The sequence below is a fragment of the Astyanax mexicanus genome, chromosome 1 (genome assembly GCF_023375975.1).
Source record: "Astyanax mexicanus isolate ESR-SI-001 chromosome 1, AstMex3_surface, whole genome shotgun sequence".
Taxonomy (NCBI): Eukaryota; Metazoa; Chordata; class Actinopteri; order Characiformes; family Acestrorhamphidae; genus Astyanax; species Astyanax mexicanus.
In genome coordinates, this window is record NC_064408.1 from 126,496,227 (window position 1) to 126,515,462 (window position 19,236).

At 42.0% G+C, this 19,236-nt stretch overlaps 1 protein-coding gene across 1 annotated transcript in view; it reads right to left on the minus strand.

Annotated features, from left to right (window-relative positions):
- LOC103042549 (calcium-transporting ATPase type 2C member 1) overlaps nt 1–19,236 on the minus strand; it is a 185,594-nt gene that overhangs the window by 18,065 nt on the left and 148,293 nt on the right. The window contains exons 4-15 of the mRNA XM_049468592.1: nt 17,627–17,716; nt 17,498–17,533; nt 16,064–16,125; nt 12,812–12,920; nt 12,577–12,732; nt 11,102–11,170; nt 10,237–10,312; nt 8,674–8,740; nt 7,680–7,804; nt 5,245–5,342; nt 2,721–2,816; nt 2,537–2,626 (exon numbers count right to left, since the gene is read on the minus strand). Coding sequence (XP_049324549.1) covers nt 2,537–2,626; nt 2,721–2,816; nt 5,245–5,342; nt 7,680–7,804; nt 8,674–8,740; nt 10,237–10,312; nt 11,102–11,170; nt 12,577–12,732; nt 12,812–12,920; nt 16,064–16,125; nt 17,498–17,533; nt 17,627–17,716 — 1,074 coding nt within the window. The remainder of the gene's footprint in view (nt 1–2,536; nt 2,627–2,720; nt 2,817–5,244; nt 5,343–7,679; nt 7,805–8,673; nt 8,741–10,236; nt 10,313–11,101; nt 11,171–12,576; nt 12,733–12,811; nt 12,921–16,063; nt 16,126–17,497; nt 17,534–17,626; nt 17,717–19,236) is intronic.

A 19,236-nucleotide genomic window follows, 5' to 3' on the forward strand; every position in this document is an offset into this window, starting at 1 on the left:
CCTGTCCTACTCGTTAGACTAATCACAGAACTCGTTACCTGGAAAAAAATTTGCTCAGCTGAGCTTTCCAAAAGGCCCATTTAGGCCATTTAACTGTGACACTGTTGTTTTATTGAATTAGAATAATGGAGAAACCGTTTCATTGAATTAGAATTATTTTTATTATAATTACAATCATCACTTTCTCAGTATTTTGTGGCTGCCCCCTTGGCTTGTATGACTGCCTGAAGTCTCCGCGGCATCGATTTGACCAGCTTGTCGCAAGTTTCCGCACTCACAGCTTCCCAGGCAGTGGCGATGTTCTGCTTCAGTTGGTCCAGCGTAGTAGGCTTTCTGTCGCGAATTTTCTGCTTGACGATGGCCCAAAGGTTTTCAATGACATTGAGATCAGGCGAGTTGGCCGGCCATGCCAAAACTTCAAGCTGTTTTTTAGTGAACCAATCTTTGGTCGACTTTGCCGCATGAGCCGGTGCAAGATCCTGTTGAAATATGAAGTCTTCTTCGCCGAACTGTTCCTCAACAGTCGGAATCAGGAACGTTTCCAGAACATCTTGATATACGGCAGCATTGACAGTCTTCTTGAGGAAGCAGAGTTTCCCTACACCTCGAGCGGACATGCATCCCCAGACCATAACGCTCTGGGGAAACTTGACGGATCTTTTCACGCACTCGTGGTTGTAGGTTTCGCCACCACGATGCCAGACACGAGGACCTTGGTCACTGAAGGAGATGCAGAAGCGTGATTCGTCACTGAAGACCACTTTCTGCCAGTCTTCAGCAGTCCACTCGCCGTGTTCTTTGGCCCACTTCAGCCGTTTCTCCATTTGTTTCTTGTTCAGCATCGGTTTTACTGCTGGAACGCGAGATTTGAAGCCGAGTTCGCGCAGACAACGGTAAGTGGTTGATCTGGAGACGTCAGTGCCGGTCTGCTTGTTCCACAAGTCGGTGAGCTCGGAAGTGGACTTGAACCGGTTGCTGTCTGCGATCTTTCTCAGCTGCTTGTTGTCGCGAGCAGAAGTTTTTCGGACGCCGGAACAGTTGGTGCGCTTGCTGCAGTTTTTCTTGAGAGCTTTGCAGAAGGAAGACTGGCTGATGCCGAGCTGCTCAGCAATTTTAGTTTGGGTCAAGCCTAGTTGGCGAAGGGCTTGAATTTTAGCCACTATTCCGGTTGAGAGGTCGCGCTGCTTACCCATGATTGATTTTACAACTTAGAAATTCTACTCAACCCTGACTTTATACTGCACAGTGAAAACTCTTCACAGAAAACAAAAAATCGAGCATTTATTCTAATTCAATGAAACGGTTTCTCCATTATTCTAATTCAATAAAACAACAGTGTCACAGTTAAATGGCCTAAATGGGCCTGTTGGAAAGCTCAGCTGAGCAAAATTTTTTTCCAGGTAACGAGTTCTGTGATTAGTCTAGCGAGTAGGACAGGTGCGGTGAACACCTGATTTGCTTTCTGCACAAAAAATGCATTCAAAGAATTTCATGATTGCACTATTTCAAATTATTCTAATTCGTTGACCAGCACCTGTACTGTCACAAAGAGCATGATCTGAAACCACAGCTCAGTCCAGACGTCTGCACACAGCTGATTACTGCAGCAGCAGCAGCAGCAGGGCTACAGACCGACAGTCGACGGCTGATCGTAACAGGAAGTGACTTTAAACACTGTTCACTTAAACACAGTTAACCAGAAATCTCATTTACAGATTTACAGAACCAGTTAAAAGATTACATACAGCTTCTCTTTATTTTCCTACATAGTAAATGAATAGTAAAGTGATTTATCAGAATATGAAGGAACACATAATGGATCATGTTGTAACTTAAAAACAGTGTAAAACAAACTAAAATACTGAACTTATCCTGTGCAACAGAGGAAACTCTTGCTCTTTTTTTTCCGGGGGCAGTCCTGATGAGTGCCAGTTTCATCATTATAACATTTTTTGATGGTCTTTGCGGTAACTGCACTTGGGGATACTGGGGATTTCAAAGTGCTTAACATTTTTCTTTTCACACTGACCAACCTTAATTTCTTCTTAAAGTATTTTTTTTTCTTTTTATTACTTTAGTTGAGTATTTCTCGCCATAACATGGATTAGAAGTAGGGCTGCACGATATATTTATCGTTTAAGCATCGTCATGGCGATGTGCGCATGCGCAACGGTCACATGTATGTACTTAAGGCAATTAAATCAAACACGTCATGTTGCAAAGTTTTGATTCTTGACACGAGAAGTAGATACAGAGCGCTGTCTCTGTGTCTGTGTGAGTGACAGGCTCTGGCTTCCTCAGAAGCAGGTGGGGGGGGGTGTTGGTGGCTTGTAAACGCAGCCACCAACACCTTTTAAAAAGCCGTTTAAATGCCTGATTAAAGGGACAATTACTGTAGTTTTGCTGTGAAGGGATTACTGAGTAATTAAGCTGAGAACACATGGTGCGATTTTGGACGTAAAATCCGTCCGTAGGGTTTTAAGGGTTAAGAGGACAGGAGACTCTGTTGATGCTGATCTGGCGGATTCAGACGTACCTTCATGGCGAGAGAGATGAGAGCGCCCTCTGTTGGTCGGCCCATGAGCGTCCCGTTCCTGATCAGAGCATCGTTACACACACAGCCAGCCTGGAGGAAGAGAAGCCTGTTACACACCCATTCCATCATCATCATCATCATCATCATCATCATCACGTTCAGTAGCAGCACTGCTGCTCCTCACCTCCACGATCTTACTGATCCCGGAGTTAGAAAAGCCGTGCACCACCTCCCCGTCCAGCAGCACCTCTCCAGCACTGTTATAGCCCACGCCCGTCACCTGCAGACACCAACCAGACCAATCAGAAACCAGAAAATTCACCACAGTCAGAGTCAGGACTGTTATTTAACTTTACAGTGTATTTAGGTCTGTTTTGGCCGTTACGCTGTTATGCTGCTTCTTTGTTTTTTTATTTTTGTTTTTTTGTGATCAACTTTTTATTTGTTTTAAAGCAGGGAACACAGACACAATATACAAATCCTAGATAAAATTATTACTAAAAACAATCAGTTAGAAAAAATATAAATCAAATGACTCAGCAAAGAACTCGAACACGATTCTGGACAGACTCACAAATTCTCCCAGTTAATTTTAAATTGACTAATGATTATTTTGGTAGTCGACTAATCTGAATTATTTTTCAGATTAGTCGATTAGTTTTAGAGATTTATTTCTGCCATGTCCTCCATCTCTAAAAACGATAGAAACAGCTGAACGTGAGATTTTAAAGGCATTTAAAGTTCTAGATGTTGTTTAAACGTGGAAAGTACTGATAGTGAGTAAATTTATAATATGTTGTGTTTGAGCACTTTTGGAGACACACACTAAGCTGAGTGTGAAAGTGCAAGCTGTGTTTAGTGAGACATTTACCCTTTATCTACTATTGTGTTCTGTCCCCGTCACTTTGTGTAGTGCGATACTGTTACAAATTAGAGTAGTATTAGCATTAGCCACTAACTGTGCTGAGCACTAGCTCTTTTATCGTTCAGAGGTGAGTATTATCGCACTGTAGCCTGCTGCTAACACAGGCTAGCACTGCTGGAGCAGCATTAGCATTAGCTTCTAACCGCTAACCAGCGCTCGTTTTGACTTTAAAATAAAATATTTTTCATTACGGTTTTGTTTACTTACCTTAGCTTAGCTTTAAAGGTCTCACCACCGAGTGAATTAGAAGGAACACAAGGCAACGCCGCTGTTCCTTACTAGTGTCACATCATAATGCGCATCATAATAATGCGGTACAGATTATAGTGCGAAATAAAAAGCTATTTAAACTGTTCTGCATTGTAGATTAAAATGAAACTCATCCAATCTATGAAGAAAATCTCATGGAATTATTTAATAAGCAAAAAATAGTTAAACAAACCAGAATAGTTTCGATTAGTCGACACTGAACTTTGTAGTCGACAAATTTAAATAATCAACATTGTCGATTATATCGACTAATCGTTGCAGCCCTACTAAATATCCCTTTCTGGCGATATTTTGAAAACTACAGATCCAAAGTTGCTGTATCGTTTTCTCGGTGGCTGTAAAACCTGCGAATAACATCTTTCTTTTTATTAAAGGTATAACTGAAGGTCTGAATCATCATTTAGAAGACATAAATAAATGTGGCGTGAGTGGTATATGCTTAGATTAGGTCATTTAGATGTGTACGTCTACTGTAAGAATCCATATATTAACTACATTTGGACATTCCCAAAACATGTGTATAAATGTCTCAGGTGCTGAATTACAGACATTATCAAATATCAGATATTAAAAATATAATTATATTTTTAAATAGGTCTAATGATTACTTACTTTCACAATACAAGACAAAAAAAGAGGGAAGCTTTCAAACAAAACTATTATAGTGCATGAAAATGATTTAGTTTGTCTTGTGATGCCCGGGCAGAGGATCTAAACTCTATCACGGACACGCAAAAGTATAAATGTTCACAGCGGCGTAGGGCACTCGCACAGTATAAACGTGTCTACGCTAAAGTATAAACCAGTCTTCAGTGTCTCAGACTGCCTTCATTGAGCATTTGAAGCAGAGCAGATTTTTCACAGACCTCAAATACTTGGACTGAATCACAGCTTCCTGTTGTAAATTTTAAAAGTATTTGTTAAATTCAGCCTTAATGTTGTATATTTTTTCTACAGCAGCTGTAATTGGTCTTCAGAGCCTCTTCTTCTCGCCCACAATTTCCCAGCTTTGTGATTTAAACTGCAGAGCAACGCAATTTTACTTGATTCACAGGCACACAACTGCAAAAATATAAATGTTCACAGCAACATAGGGCACTCGCACAATATGAAAGTATTTACGCAAAAGTATAAACCAGACTTCAGTGTCTCAGACTGCCTTCGTTGAGCAGATCTTTACAAGACCTCAAATACTCGGACTGCTGTTTCTGTTCAAACTAAATTAGAAGGCATGAACTTAGCCATAAGAGGGCGCTGCTGATGCATAAAAAAAAAGCTTAAAGGCATGATGATAAGTCAGGCTGGAGATACTGGAACTGATAGCTGAAAGCTGCTGCGAGGCTGAAGAAGACGAAACCGAAACTTCACATGAAGCACTGCTCCATACAGCTCCATTAAAACCAATGTAGAATTATAGATCACAACAATATATTTTACCTGCTGTGTGAACGTAGATTAAAATAAAATGCACAACAAGCATTAACGTGTGTGATATGTGATGTATGAGTTCTACCTCTGCGTGCTGCCCGTCTGAGGTAAAGATCTGAGTAACGGTCATTTCGTTCTTCGTCAGAGTTCCAGTCTTATCAGAGCAGATAACATTACAGCAGCCTGGAGAGAAAGATAAAAAAAAAAATAAAAAAATTAATAAAAGAAACCTTCATTAATTCAGGGGTTTATTATAACTGTACTGATCTTGTACATATATTAGCAATATTTAATGTTAGTTATAGTAATAATATTTCTCCATATCTGATAGATTTCTATTTCAGTTACGCTGAGATCTGATTAAAGAAATCATAATAATTCATATGTATATATGTGTGAAAATGCAGTCTAGCTTTTTGTGAACTTTATCAGCTGATCTGAGAAACTGTTAACGAAGGAAACAGAGCTGTGTTTCCTGTTGAACCGGTAGAGTGACTCAGCAGCTTCTGTCACTATTAATATCTCCTCAGCTTTCTGAATAGAGGCCATGGCCTCATTATGCTCTTTAAGTACTGTAGCAAATACAATTCTAATAGTTAGAACACACCTTATTTTTGCACTATAAGCTGCACTTAAAATCTTTTAATTTTCCCAGAAATCATCAGTGCTCCTTATAATCCGGTGCTCCTTATGTATGAATTCTATCAGTCAGGTATTAAGAAGCAGTAAAGTCACTCTGCTGAAGTACAGAGTTATACAGGAGAATCAGAGAAGTTTCTCCAGCACCCAGACTGGAGCAGTATTAACATTAGCCGCTAACCGCGCTAAACGCTAGCTCTTTCGTCGTTCAGAGGTGAGGATTATCGAGTATAACACCGGCTAGCACTGCTGAAGCAGCATTAGCATTAGGATTACTGTTTTGTTTACTTAACTTAGCTTAGCTTTACAGGTCTCACCACCCAGTGAATTAGAAGGATATTTATTGTGACACCACTGTTCCTTCCAAGTGTTGCATAATGCACCTTATAATCCAGTGCACGTTATCACCTTATAGCACAGTTCACACTGTTGCTCTTCCTCTAGACCAGGGGTCAGCAATAAGCGAATGAAACAACTGGCCGGTGAGGTTGTTTGAACTATAATGAACGATAACGATTTATTTTTTACTTTTTTTTTGTGAGCTTTTGTTCACATTCCTCCCCTGTCTCTCTCTCCGTCACGCTCGGCTTGACTTTAGTTTCCGCCCGTTCTCGTTTTTCCGCCTGTTCTTTTCCCCTGCTGTGTCCCAATTCACTAGCTGGGGAGGTGGAAGTGTATTGGAGCATGACCCTTACGACACGGGTTGGATCCCACGTGAGAAGCACTGCATTTATTTATTTATTTTTTCTTTCTTTTTGGGTTTACCTGCTTTGAGATCAACTGTTCTGCAATTGGGTTCAACAACCCTCTGGGCTGGAGAGCTGCTAGTCTGTAGCAGCACTCCATCCCATTACACTACATTTTACAAAACAGAATTTTTTTTGTGGCCCGCAGCCAAACTTAAAAGAGAACTCTGGTGTTTTGTTGTAGTAAAACATGCTAAAAATTCTTATCTTTGATGAATAGCACACCTCCGTTCTCCCACAGCGTTCAGAGATCCAGAAATTTTAACAGTTTGTCCAACAAACACCCTTCAGACTGGGAGATACGGGGCATAATTTACCCTGATAAATCACTTTTTACAACTTTATCCAGCTCAAAGTAGCTCTTCACACCTCCTTACTAGAATCCGGAGAGCCCTGACATTTAAAACGAGGCATTAATAACTTAAAAAGTGCAGAAGAAGCTTATTAAAAACACTGTTTACATCCTATAACACTACTAGCTTCAGCTCCGAGCGGCGCCATCACTGTACTGATAATGACAGACACATATATACACAAGTGATGGTGGCGCCCAGAGCTACAAAGAAGCATTATAGGATGCAATCAGTGGTTTTTGGTTTTTAATAAGCTTCTTTGTGCACTTTTTTAAAGTTATTTATGCCTTGTTTTAAATGTCAGGGCTCTCCGGATTCAAGAAGGTGTGGAGCTACTTTGAACTGGATGACGGTGTAAAAAGTGATTTATCATTTATTATGTCACCCAGTCTGAAGGGTGTTTTTGGACAAACTGTTAAAATTTCTGGATCTCGGAAAGCTGTGGGAGAGCGGAGGTGAGCTATTCATCAAATCATGTTTTACTACAACAAAAGTACAACATTTTTCACCAGAGTTCTACTTTAAATCTAGTCTGGGAGGATGCCGCCCATAGTTACACTGTTGGTACAGTATTCTCAGATACAGGAGACTGGAGGACTGGAGTCGTCTCTAGTGTAAATATACTAATGTTCAGTTTATGACTGTCCTCAGAGGGTGGAGGACACAGTAATAAAGTTCAAAAGTAACAATAAAATCATACGTCCTGCTGCTTTAAAACCAAGCTTTAAAATCTATAAACTAAAACAAGCCCATATCCTCCTCTCCATCCCTCTTCTACGTACTCAGAGTCTCCACTATAGGGAGCTTCTTCACGATGGCCCTCTTCTGCACCATCCTCATCACTCCCAGCGCCAGCGTCACCGTCACCACGATCGGCAAACCCTCCGGAATAGCGGCTACAGCAAGACTACAACCAGACAAAAGATCACAAGATTAAATAAAGTATACAGTCATAAACCAATGTTTATATTAACCACTTTATAGTAACCCATATATACACAGTACACAGGTTTTGATAAATAAACTACTGTATTTTTCGCACTATAATTTGTACAAAAAATTCTTTAATTTTCCCAGAAATCATCAGTGCTCCTTATAATCCGGTGCTCCTTATGTATGAATTCTACCAGTCAGGTATTAAGGAGCAGTAAAAGCAGTCTACTGAAGTACAGAGTTATACAGGAGTTTCAGTGAAGTTCTTCAGTAGTGTTAGCATTAGCCGCTAACCACTATTTTCACCGTTCAGAGGTGAGTATTATCGGCCTGCTCATAACTCCGGCTGGCACTGCTGGAGCAGCATTAGCATTAGCTGCTAATTGTGCTAAACGCTAGCTTTTTCCCCGTTCACAGAAGAGTACAATTGGCCTGTAGCCTGCTGCTAACCTCAGCTAGCACTGCTGGAGCAGCATTAGCATTACCCGCTAACTGCGCTAAGTGCTGACTCTTTCACCACGCAGAATTCAGTGGTGTTGAGAGTTGAGTATTATCAGCCTGTAGCCTGCTTCTAAGCCCCGCTAGCACTGTCGGAGGGGTTAGCCGCTAGCTTAGCTTTACTTAACTAAGTTAGCTACCGGCCACCACCACCCAGCAGCGAGACCTTAAAATCTTAATATGCACCTTATAATCCGGTGCACCTTATTAAGAAAATAGACGTTTATTAATAATACGGTGCAACTTATGGTGCAAAAAAAAGGTAGATGAATAGAACCCAGTTAAACAAACAAGACAAAAAAATATATATACTTGCTCATTTATTTGTTGAGAAAAATAGCATACCTGACTCCTATCGTGAACATGTCCAGGATGTATTTTCCCTGGAGCCACCCCACCATCATGATCACACCTGAAAAACAGCAGCACACACCACAAAATGTTCTAATCAATCGGTTGTTAATCTGAAAATGCTGATTTTTTATCTCGTCATGGAGGTATTGAAAGAGTGGGTCATGCAGCAAGACAATGACCCTAAGCACACAAGTTGCAGTTTGTTGTAGTTGTCTTCTCTGTTCCAAATCTGTTGATTCGGATGAGTTCTTTTACTTGGCTACTTGGTTTGGTTTGTTTTCACACAGGCGCAAACCTAAACACACCAAAATGCTCCAAAATGATTGGTCAGAGCTGTCTGGTGCGGGAGCAAGAAAGTAAATACAGAAAGAAGCTTCTGTGTTCCAGAGCAGTGCACATTGGCACACAGTTGCATGGGTGTGAGCTTTAGATGCATTAGTTAATAGCTGTATTAATTATTATACGGGTAATAAATCAGGTTAAACTGCACCTGAACAGCCGTTCAGCTCAAATAAAGAGTATATGTTGTAAAAACGCACTAGGAATTTGACACTTAAAAAAGGCTTTTATTTTGCAATACTCAGAACCAACCAAAATCTAAATTGGTAGGTTTTAAATATTTGATATGTACAGAAGTTCACGGCACCCAATATGCAATAAAAAAACTCTTTTGAAAAGTACTAAGAAGTCGGTTCCGAGTCCATACAAATACTTAAGTTAATTTTTATTAAGGCTACAAAAAGAAATATTTTAAACAGTACCATCTTTAGCTTTGTAATTTAAAGATGTTTTCAATTTGAGTTTAGCGAGCATTTCACCCCTAAGTTTGGTTTGTTTTCACACAGGCAAAAAATCTGTGTGAAATCTAAAAATCTTTTGAAAACGTCCAAAAAATTTGAGATTAAAGAAAGACTTTTATTTCCTGGGAATCAAAATCAGAGAGAATTTAAAAATCAGTAGGTTTTGAATACGTAAATACAAAACAGTTCTTGTTTTGTATTTACGTATTCAAAACCTACTGATTTTTAAATTCTCTCTGAAGTCAGTTCCATGTCCATACAAACACTATGCTTAATTTTTAATAAAGCTGCAAAAAGTAAAGTTTTATACAGCATCATCCTTAGCTTTGTGATTTAAGAGCGTTTTTATTTCTGTAGTTGGTTTCTTTGGTCTGAATCAGTTAATAAAAAGTTTATTTACTTGGAGCATTTTCTTGCTTGGTTTGGTTTGTTTTCACACAGGCACAAACCTTAATGCGCACTAATAAAGTGCATTATTAACTAATGCAGCTAATGCAGAATTTCACACAAAAGAAGGACTTTTACTTTAAAATACTTGTTTAAAAGTACAGATGTAAATCTGTACCTCAGAAATAAAAAACAAACAGAAATAAGAAATCAGACATGAAAACTGTAATATAGATGAATATCCACTGTATTGAACACAGCTGAAAACTGAGAATCACAGTTAAAAGCTACAGTAAGGTAAATGGTCTGCACCTGTAATATGTAATATGTTTATCTTTACATAATAACATAATAACTGCTTTATTACCTATGATGCAGAAGGAGTAGAGCGAGAGCTGCTTCCCCAGCAGGTCCATGCTCTTCTGTAACGGGGTTTTAGGGGCCTGTTTTAAAGAAAACACACATTTATGTAAGTTGTATAATATTAATATGATTTAATGCTAATTATTTAACATTTCTGACTGAAACTAAACACAGTAAAACACTTGGATGAATGTTAGAGCTGGATGATACTTCCCTAAAATATCACAAAATTTCAGGATATTTTGGCAATTTCGATATTCTTGGTCATATGAAAAAACATTAACATTTTAAAAATAATAATAAAAATATGTATTTCTTTAACATTATTTTCATTCATTCAGTAGAAGCAATAATAAACATCTATAAACCTTTATTTATACAGTAAAAAGTAACTTACCTATACTCTGATACTATGATTTTGTACTAGTATAACATAGTAATAGTATAACAAAATGTTAAAATGAACATAAATAAAGAATAACACAAAAACCTTACGAAGGTAATACAAATTTCTAAGTGCCTTTTTTGGTTTCTTTTGTTGATTTGTGTTACTTTTACTTTCTATTTTACTACACTTATTTTTTTATACATAAGTCTTGGTAAGTTACTGTCATTTACAAAATAGACCATTTTTTACATTTCTCCTGAATATATAAAACTGTAAGATTATACTAAATAAAACATTTACATTTATTTTGTTTTAGTAGTATATTTTTAAAATTACATTTTTAAAAATGCAGTGTTTTGCAATATCTCATCGAAAAATATCCTTATCTCAAAAACACCCTGAAATATTACGATATAATTTTAGGGCCATATCGCCCAGCCCTAGTGAACAGATTATCAGTACTAATAGATTATAGTGTTACCTCTTCTGCTTGCATCATCTTGAAGACCTCACCAAATTCAGAGTTCTCCCCAGTACCGATGACGATACCCTAAAACACACAAAGTAAATAAGAATTAAATAATCCACAAGATGCATCACCAAAAAAAAAAAATCATCTTTGTAGAGCTACAATTCTGTTTCTCACATCCTCAGAGAGTTCTTTACCATGAGGTGCCATGTTCAATATCCAGATTTTTCTAAAATCAAGGGGATTATAAGAGTTTATCCTGCTTTTGTTGGAGTAACTGTCTCTACTGTACAGAGAAGACTAGATTCTACTATATTCTTTAGCATTCAGCGAATTTAAGACAAACTAATTTAAGATGAACAAATTTAAGATGACACAAAGCATGTCTAGTTTCTGCAGAAAAGTACTGCCAATAGAATAGGACCCTCCAGAGCCTCCAGCAATGATGGAGCAATGATGAGCTGGGAAGTTGGGAATAAATTTTGTTGGGTGGTGATCATCCAACATCCTGACCTCAGTAACGCTCTCCGGGGGGGGAAAAAAAAAAAAAAAAAAAAAAAAACTTCAATATTTTGTTTTACCTGTAATTCTGCTTGGTGTGTATTCATTAATTTCTTCTAGCTATTTGGGATAAGTAGGACCGAACAAGTACAAAAACAAAACCTTTTAGCAAAAAAACTCATATGAGTAGTTTATTTATTTATTTTTTATTGGCAGTGAGGGGAAATAGTTTAACATTTTACAAAATTTCATGGTGCAGAAAAGCAGAAATGTAATGTCCTCATTTGAGGTTGTAGAGTCTAAAGAGGTTAAATAAATAAATTCATTTATTTATTCATTCATTCATTTAGGCACAGCGTTGTGGATCGATGGCGTAATTCGATTCCTCTCTTTTCGAGTGAATCATTGCGGTTTGCTGATGTTTTTCTATTTTACTCGGTTAAAAACACTCATACAGTGTGAGGAACAGCAGCAGGAGCCCCTCAGATACAGTGCTGTTCTCTTTTTTCCCAAGGCTCTCCACATAGCGAGACGAGCGTTTGACTCCACAGAGCTGAGCTACCATTATCGCAGTCTATTAGCTTGTTATGCTAAATGGCTAGTATTAAATAGCAAGCCGTTTCTGCTTCTTTGGTGGCGCTGTTCTACAAAGTGCTCTACAAAGCTTTTAGTAGTATGGCGGTATGTGAAAAATGCATACAGCACTACAGTATTATAATATCTCAGGGTAGTTTTGATGCTTTTTAAATGAGAATATTGTATTGTGTTGCGTTATTGAGATTAACTGAGAGCTTTAGCACAGTGACAGTGTGTCTTAACGCGTTTGCTAACTGGCCAGTAACACACTAACTTACAAAGCGTAACTCTTTGGAGGTCTGAATGAATGATAAGCTGTTCAGTGTCACTGGAGAAGTGAGTGGGTGGTGGACCTACATGTGGACTATTGGAGATGTTAAATAAGGATTAAAAGTGGAGATTAGAAGTACCTTAGCTTTGCCACAGCGCACCAGAGTACCCATGAAGGCGATGTTGCTCCGGGAAGTGATGTCGCCGTTGGTGGCGGCCGGCTGAGGGGCAGATGTTTTGGAGCAGGGTGTGGTTTCTCCTGTTAGACTGGACTCATCCAGACTCAGATCTACTGCCTGTAAAATCACAAATTATTAGGAAAACATGCTAAATACACAAACACACTCCGTAAATTCAATAAAAGTGTGTTGGCACCTCAAAGAGCCGAAGGTCAGCAGGAACCCTCTCTCCTACAGACAGACAGACCGTATCTCCAGGAACCAGCTCTCGCGCCAACAGGTGCTCCAATCTCCCCTCTCTTATACTGAGAAAGAGAGAGAGACAAAGAGAGAGAGAGAGAAAGAGAGAGAGAGACACAAAGATTATTTTTAACACTCCGGTGTGCAATATTTTGTAATAGTTACAGTATATCCTTGGTGTAAAACTTGACCCTTTCAAATATTTAGAATAAACAGAAAAAAAAAAAACATTTTGTAGCAACATTAACTTTGATTTAGTATAATATAACCAAATAATCAAAGTGTAGACTGTTTAGTTAATGTGTATAAACTGCAAATACTCTCAAAACCTTACAGCAAATATCACAATACAAACAAATACAAAATAAAGTTCTCGCAGGTGTTTCTAATAAAGTGGTTAAAAGGGGTTCAATCTGTATGTGTAAGCTGATGAAATGCAGTGTGTTTGTGTGTGTGTGTGTGCATAAAGTGTCGGTGCTGAAGGTTTTGAAGTGCTAATCTGAGATGTGTGTGTGCACAAGTGGAAATTACAGCCTGTCTCTCTTTCTCTCATGTTTTCGGAGATCTAAACGGCTTGGCAAGATGCAGGGGGTGATCAGAGGGCTTTCAGTAGAGGGGCAAGCGCTAGGGGGCGACATGTAGAGGGGAAATTGCTAGAGGGCGATCGGCAGAGGGGCGATCGGCAGAGGGGCAATTGGCAGAGGGGCAATCCACAGAGGGCGATCGGCAGAGGCCGATTAGCATAGAGCCATCGGCAGAGGTAAGATTGCTAGAGGGCGATGGGCAGAGGGGCGATTGCTAGAAGGTGATTGACAGAGGGGCGATTAGCAGAGGGGTGATTGCTAGAGGGCAATCGGCAGAGGGGCGATTAGCAGAGGGGTGATTGCTAGAGGGCGATCGGCAGAGGGGCGATTAGCAGAGGGCGATCGGCAGAGGGGCGATTGCTAGAGGGCGAGCGGCAGAGGGGCGATTGCTAGAGGGCGATCGGCAGAGGGGCGATTAGCAGAGGGGTGATTGCTAGAGGGCGATCGGCAGAGGGGCGATTGCTAGAGGGCGATCGGCAGAGGGGCGATTGCTAGAGGGCGATCGGCAGAGGGGCGATTGCTAGAGGGCGATCGGCAGAGGGGCGATTGCTAGAGGGCGAGCGGCAAAGGGGCGATTGCTAGAGGGCGAGCGGCAGAGGGGCGATTGCTAGAGGGCGAGCGGCAGAGGGGCGATTGCTAGAGGGCGAGCGGCAGAGAGGCGATTGCTAGAGGGCGAGCGGCAGAGAGGCGATTGCTAGAGGGCGAGCGGCAGAGAGGCGATTGCTAGAGGGCGATCGGCAGAGGGGCGATTGCTAGAGGGCGATCGGCAGAGGGGCGATTGCTAGAGGGCGAGCGGCAGAGGGGCGATTGCTAGAGGGTGAGCGGCAGAGAGGCGATTGCTAGAGGGCGAGCGGCAGAGGGGCGATTGCTAGAGGGCGAGTGGCAGAGGGGCGATTGCTAGAGGGCGATCGGCAGAGGGGCGATTGCTAGAGGGCGAGCGGCAGAGGGGCGATTGCTAGAGGGCAATTGCTAGAGGGCGATCGGCAGAGGGGCGATTGCTAGAGGGCGAGCGGCAGAGGGGCGATTGCTAGAGGGCGAGCGGCAGAGGGGCGATTGCTAGAGGGCGAGTGGCAGAGGGGCGATTGCTAAAGGGCGAGCGGCAGAGGGGCGATTGCTAGAGGGCGAGTGGCAGAGGGGCGATTGCTAGAGGGCGATTGCTAGAGGGCGATCGGCAGAGGGGCGATTGCTAGAGGGCGAGCGGCAGAGGGGCGATTGCTAGAGGGCGATCGGCAGAGGGGCGATTGCTAGAGGGCGAGTGGCAGAGGGGCGATTGCTAGAGGGCGATTGCTAGAGGGCGATCGGCAGAGGGGCGATTGCTAGAGGGCGAGCGGCAGAGGGGCGATTGCTAGAGGGCGAGCGGCAGAGGGGCGATTGCTAGAGGGCGAGTGGCAGAGGGGCGATTGCTAGAGGTCGAGCGGCAGAGGGGCGATTGCTAGAGGGCGATTGCTAGAGGGCGATTGCTAGAGGGCGATCGGCAGAGGGGCGATTGCTAGAGGGCGAGCGGCAGAGGGGCGATTGCTAGAGGGCGATCGGCAGAGGGGCGATTGCTAGAGGGCGAGCGGCAGAGGGGCGATTGCTAGAGGGTGAGCGGCAGAGAGGCGATTGCTAGAGGGCGAGCGGCAGAGGGGCGATTGCTAGAGGGCGAGTGGCAGAGGGGCGATTGCTAGAGGGCGATCGGCAGAGGGGCGATTGCTAGAGGGCGAGCGGCAGAGGGGCGATTGCTAGAGGGCGATTGCTAGAGGGCGATCGGCAGAGGGGCGATTGCTAGAGGGCGAGCGGCAGAGGGGCGATTGCTAGAGGGCGAGCGGCAGAGGGGCGATTGCTAGAGGGCGAGTGGCAGAGGGGCGATTGCTAAAGGGCGAGCGGCAGAGGGGCGATTGCTAGAGGGCGAGTGGCAGAGGGGCGATTGCTAGAGGGCGATTGCTAGAGGGCGATCGGCAGAGGGGCGATTGCTAGAGGGCGAGCGGCAGAGGGGCGATTGCTAGAGGGCGATCGGCAGAGGGGCGATTGCTAGAGGGCGAGTGGCAGAGGGGCGATTGCTAGAGGGCGATTGCTAGAGGGCGATCGGCAGAGGGGCGATTGCTAGAGGGCGAGCGGCAGAGGGGCGATTGCTAGAGGGCGAGCGGCAGAGGGGCGATTGCTAGAGGGCGAGTGGCAGAGGGGCGATTGCTAGAGGTCGAGCGGCAGAGGGGCGATTGCTAGAGGGCGATTGCTAGAGGGCGATTGCTAGAGGGCGATCGGCAGAGGGGCGATTGCTAGAGGGCGAGCGGCAGAGGGGCGATTGCTAGAGGGCGATCGGCAGAGGGGCGATTGCTAGAGGGCGAGCGGCAGAGGGGCGATTGCTAGAGGGCGAGCGGCAGAGGGGCGATTGCTAGAGGGCGAGTGGCAGAGGGGCGATTGCTAGAGGGCGAGTGGCAGAGGGGCGATTGCTAGAGGGCTTTCCCTAGAGGGGCAATTATAAAAGGGATTTCGCTAGGGGGCGACTGGTAGAGGGGCAATCGTTGAAAAGCTTTTGCTAGGGAAGCGATTGGTAAAAGGGCGATCATTAGAGAGCTTTTGCTAGACAATTCAATTGTTTAATAGAAACTTTCTGTAACTGCTCTGGGACTGTTATAAGGACTCACCAGTGGCATTCTGGAGGCACCAGCTTCCCCAGCTCCTCCAGAGACTTCTCAGAGCGATATTCCTAATGAAGTTCCATAAGGTATAAAGTCAGAATGCAAACAAAAAAAAACATGGTAAAAAACACAGTCTTAGCTTTTACTAACCCACAGTCTGTCTGCTGACGCAACCAAAAGGCAAATATGATACTAGTGTTTTAATTCATTCCAAAAACATTAAATCTAATGAAGACTGAATCAGTTTTGTGAGTTTTGTGAATTTCTTTAAAGAGCTTCATGATCTGGAACTGTATTATATACTCTATACTCTAATAGAGGTTAAGTATCCTTAAATCAATACTGAACTGAACTGTGCAATTTGATTGGCTGAGGGCTGTTCTCAGCTGTTGTAAAATGAACAGTTGCTGTTAAATATTATATGATTGTAATAATCTGTATTCATTTTTCATGAGGTAGTATAAAGTACTGGTCCAAAGGGTGGAAACACCTTAAATTCAGATTTCTTTCATCAGATTAAAATGTTCTGCACTGTAGATTAATACTAAACTCATCAAACTATGAAGAAAAACATGGAATTATTCAGTAAACCAAAAAAAGTGTTAAACAAACCAGAATATATTTTATATTTTAGATTCTTTAAAGCAGCACCTCTTGCTTAGATGATCAGTTTCGCACATCTCGTCAAAAGTTAATTAGTGGAATTTCTTGCCTCTAGGTAAGAGTTGGTATACAGCGAATAGCCCTATTTACAGCAGCACTAGGTAGGATTTCCTTGATTTTTGATCTTTTTAAAGAAGTAAAATTACAGCTTGAAACTCACTGCAGCGCTGCATTGAGGTGTAATAGGGGGAATAGCGGTGCTCTCGTGTCTGTGCCGGAGCTCCTCTGAGCTCAAACCAGACTCTGTAAGTTTTCCGAGGCGGCCGCGACCAACGCTCGCGAGAACTGCGACCTGCTTTCCGACCTTTAGTTCTAACAGTTCTACAAGGACTACTGGTTCATTCTTTACAAACTAACATACAGACACTCTGGCAGAAGCTGGAAAGAGACTGAATATGTCTGTGAAAGACAGAAAACGAGAAAGAGAAACTAATCCGCCTGAAACATTTATTACACTCTACAACTGTAGGGGGAGCCCACGAGCACAAAATCTCAATCCTACCTAGTGAAGCTTTAAGTAATGTTCACATTCATATTATAGCGAGAACTTCTCAATCCAAAAAGGAGAATTTTAAGAATGTGTGAACTGCAAAGACCATCAAAAACATTGCAATGATAAAATTAGTTATCAGCCTCAGAAAAATCTGGGAAGAGTTAACATCTCCCCAGATAAGAGCATCTAAATGCTTCACAGAGTATTTTTGGTTTGTTTAACATTTTAAAGTTACTCTACTTGATTTACTACATCCTCTGACGTGGGCGAGGATCAGCTCTTACCTGAACGAAGGCCACAGTAACGACGATGATAATGGCCTGCAGAGGGGAGGAGGAAAAGATGTTAGTGGTCTGAGCAAGTGCTGGAGGAGAAAAGGAGAAGAAGATGAAAGAATGGAGAAGATAACTCACCACGGTGATGCTGACGGCATCGTCAAACTGCCGCATCAACACGCTGATAACAGCAGACGCCAGCAGCAGCATGATGAGAGGATCTTTAAACTGCAGAGGGAGAGAGATAAAGAATAAAAAATATATATATTAAAGAGTATTAAGACCTGATATTCTGATAGGAACAGCGGTAGGGGGAAAATTATCTTCAAAATTAATTAAAAATGACCAAGAATTTGACCCTTCCAACAAAAAAAAAATTAACACTTTCACTGTTGGACAACTTATTTTTTTCTTTTAATTTAGACTTTTTTAAACAATAAAAAGGTTATATTTGCTTCATTTACAGTTCTATCTCTTTGTGAGACACTTAAGATAAAATAACTATATATTAATTTGTAGAGAACAATCTCAATTTAAAACCAATCCTAATATAGGGCGATTAATTGACCACTGCAGCCCTACTTTCTCTCCACTCTCTATATGAGGCAGTAAGTAGTTGGCTCTCTCTAAAGCCCACCAGTTATGGTAATGTCCCAGTGACCCTGATGAAGCCCAGCAGCACAGCTGCCCCAGTTTCACCAGCCTGCGGTTGTGCAGCCCTGTGTCACTGTGGACAAAGCTGAGCGATAAACTGCCTACAAACCACACGTACAGGAACAGAGTAAAAAGTGCAGAACGTTCAACAAACATCCTGTTCCAGATCTGCAACGACAATCTGCAGAGAAACTAAAAACTAAGCACATACACGTTCAGAAACCACTTAAACAAGTCTATCATACATTAAATAGGGATGTAGAATAAAGAACGCAAAAGAACAGTAAACACAACTGAATGCAGAAGAAACTGAAGATGACCCTGTAGAAGAATAGAAAGCAGAAGATCAAGCAGTTGTTGTTCTAAAGGACAATCAACTAAACAAAGAAACAGAATCAGAAGGCGCTGAAGCAGAATAAGCCAGAAGCGGCCAAAGTGTAAGAAGCTGAGGAAGCAAGATCAGAAAAAAAGAAGCCAGATTCTGAAACAAAATCAGCCAAAGTGTAAGAAGCTAAAGAAAGCAGAAGAAGCAAAAGCAGACACATCTGTAGCAGAAGTCGTCAAGGTGTAAGAGGCTGAAGAACCCGGAAACTGAAGCAGAAGAATCTGAAGCAAAAGAAGCGTAAGAAGCTAAACAAGCAAAATCAGAAGAAGCCAGAGGCTGAAGCAGAAGAGGCCAAAGTGTAGGAAGGCATAGAAGAATCTGAATTAGGGGTGTGCCATATCATATCGTACATGATAATATCGCCAAAAACAACATTTATAATGAACAATATTAAACCCTAAAATGTCGTGCCATATCGCAACCACGCAGCAACAATTTTGGATTACCACAGAAACCACCTAGCAACAATTTAGGATTACCACAGCAACCACCTAGCAACCACTTAGAACTTTCCACAGCAACCACCTAGCAACAATTTAGGTTTACCCCAGCAACCACCTACCAACCATTTAGGATTACCACAGCAGGCAACTACCAACCACTAAGGATTACCACTGAAACCACACAGCACCCATTTAGGATTACCACAGCAACCACTCAAGATTACCACAGCAGGCAACTAGCGACCATTTAGTATTACCACAGCAAA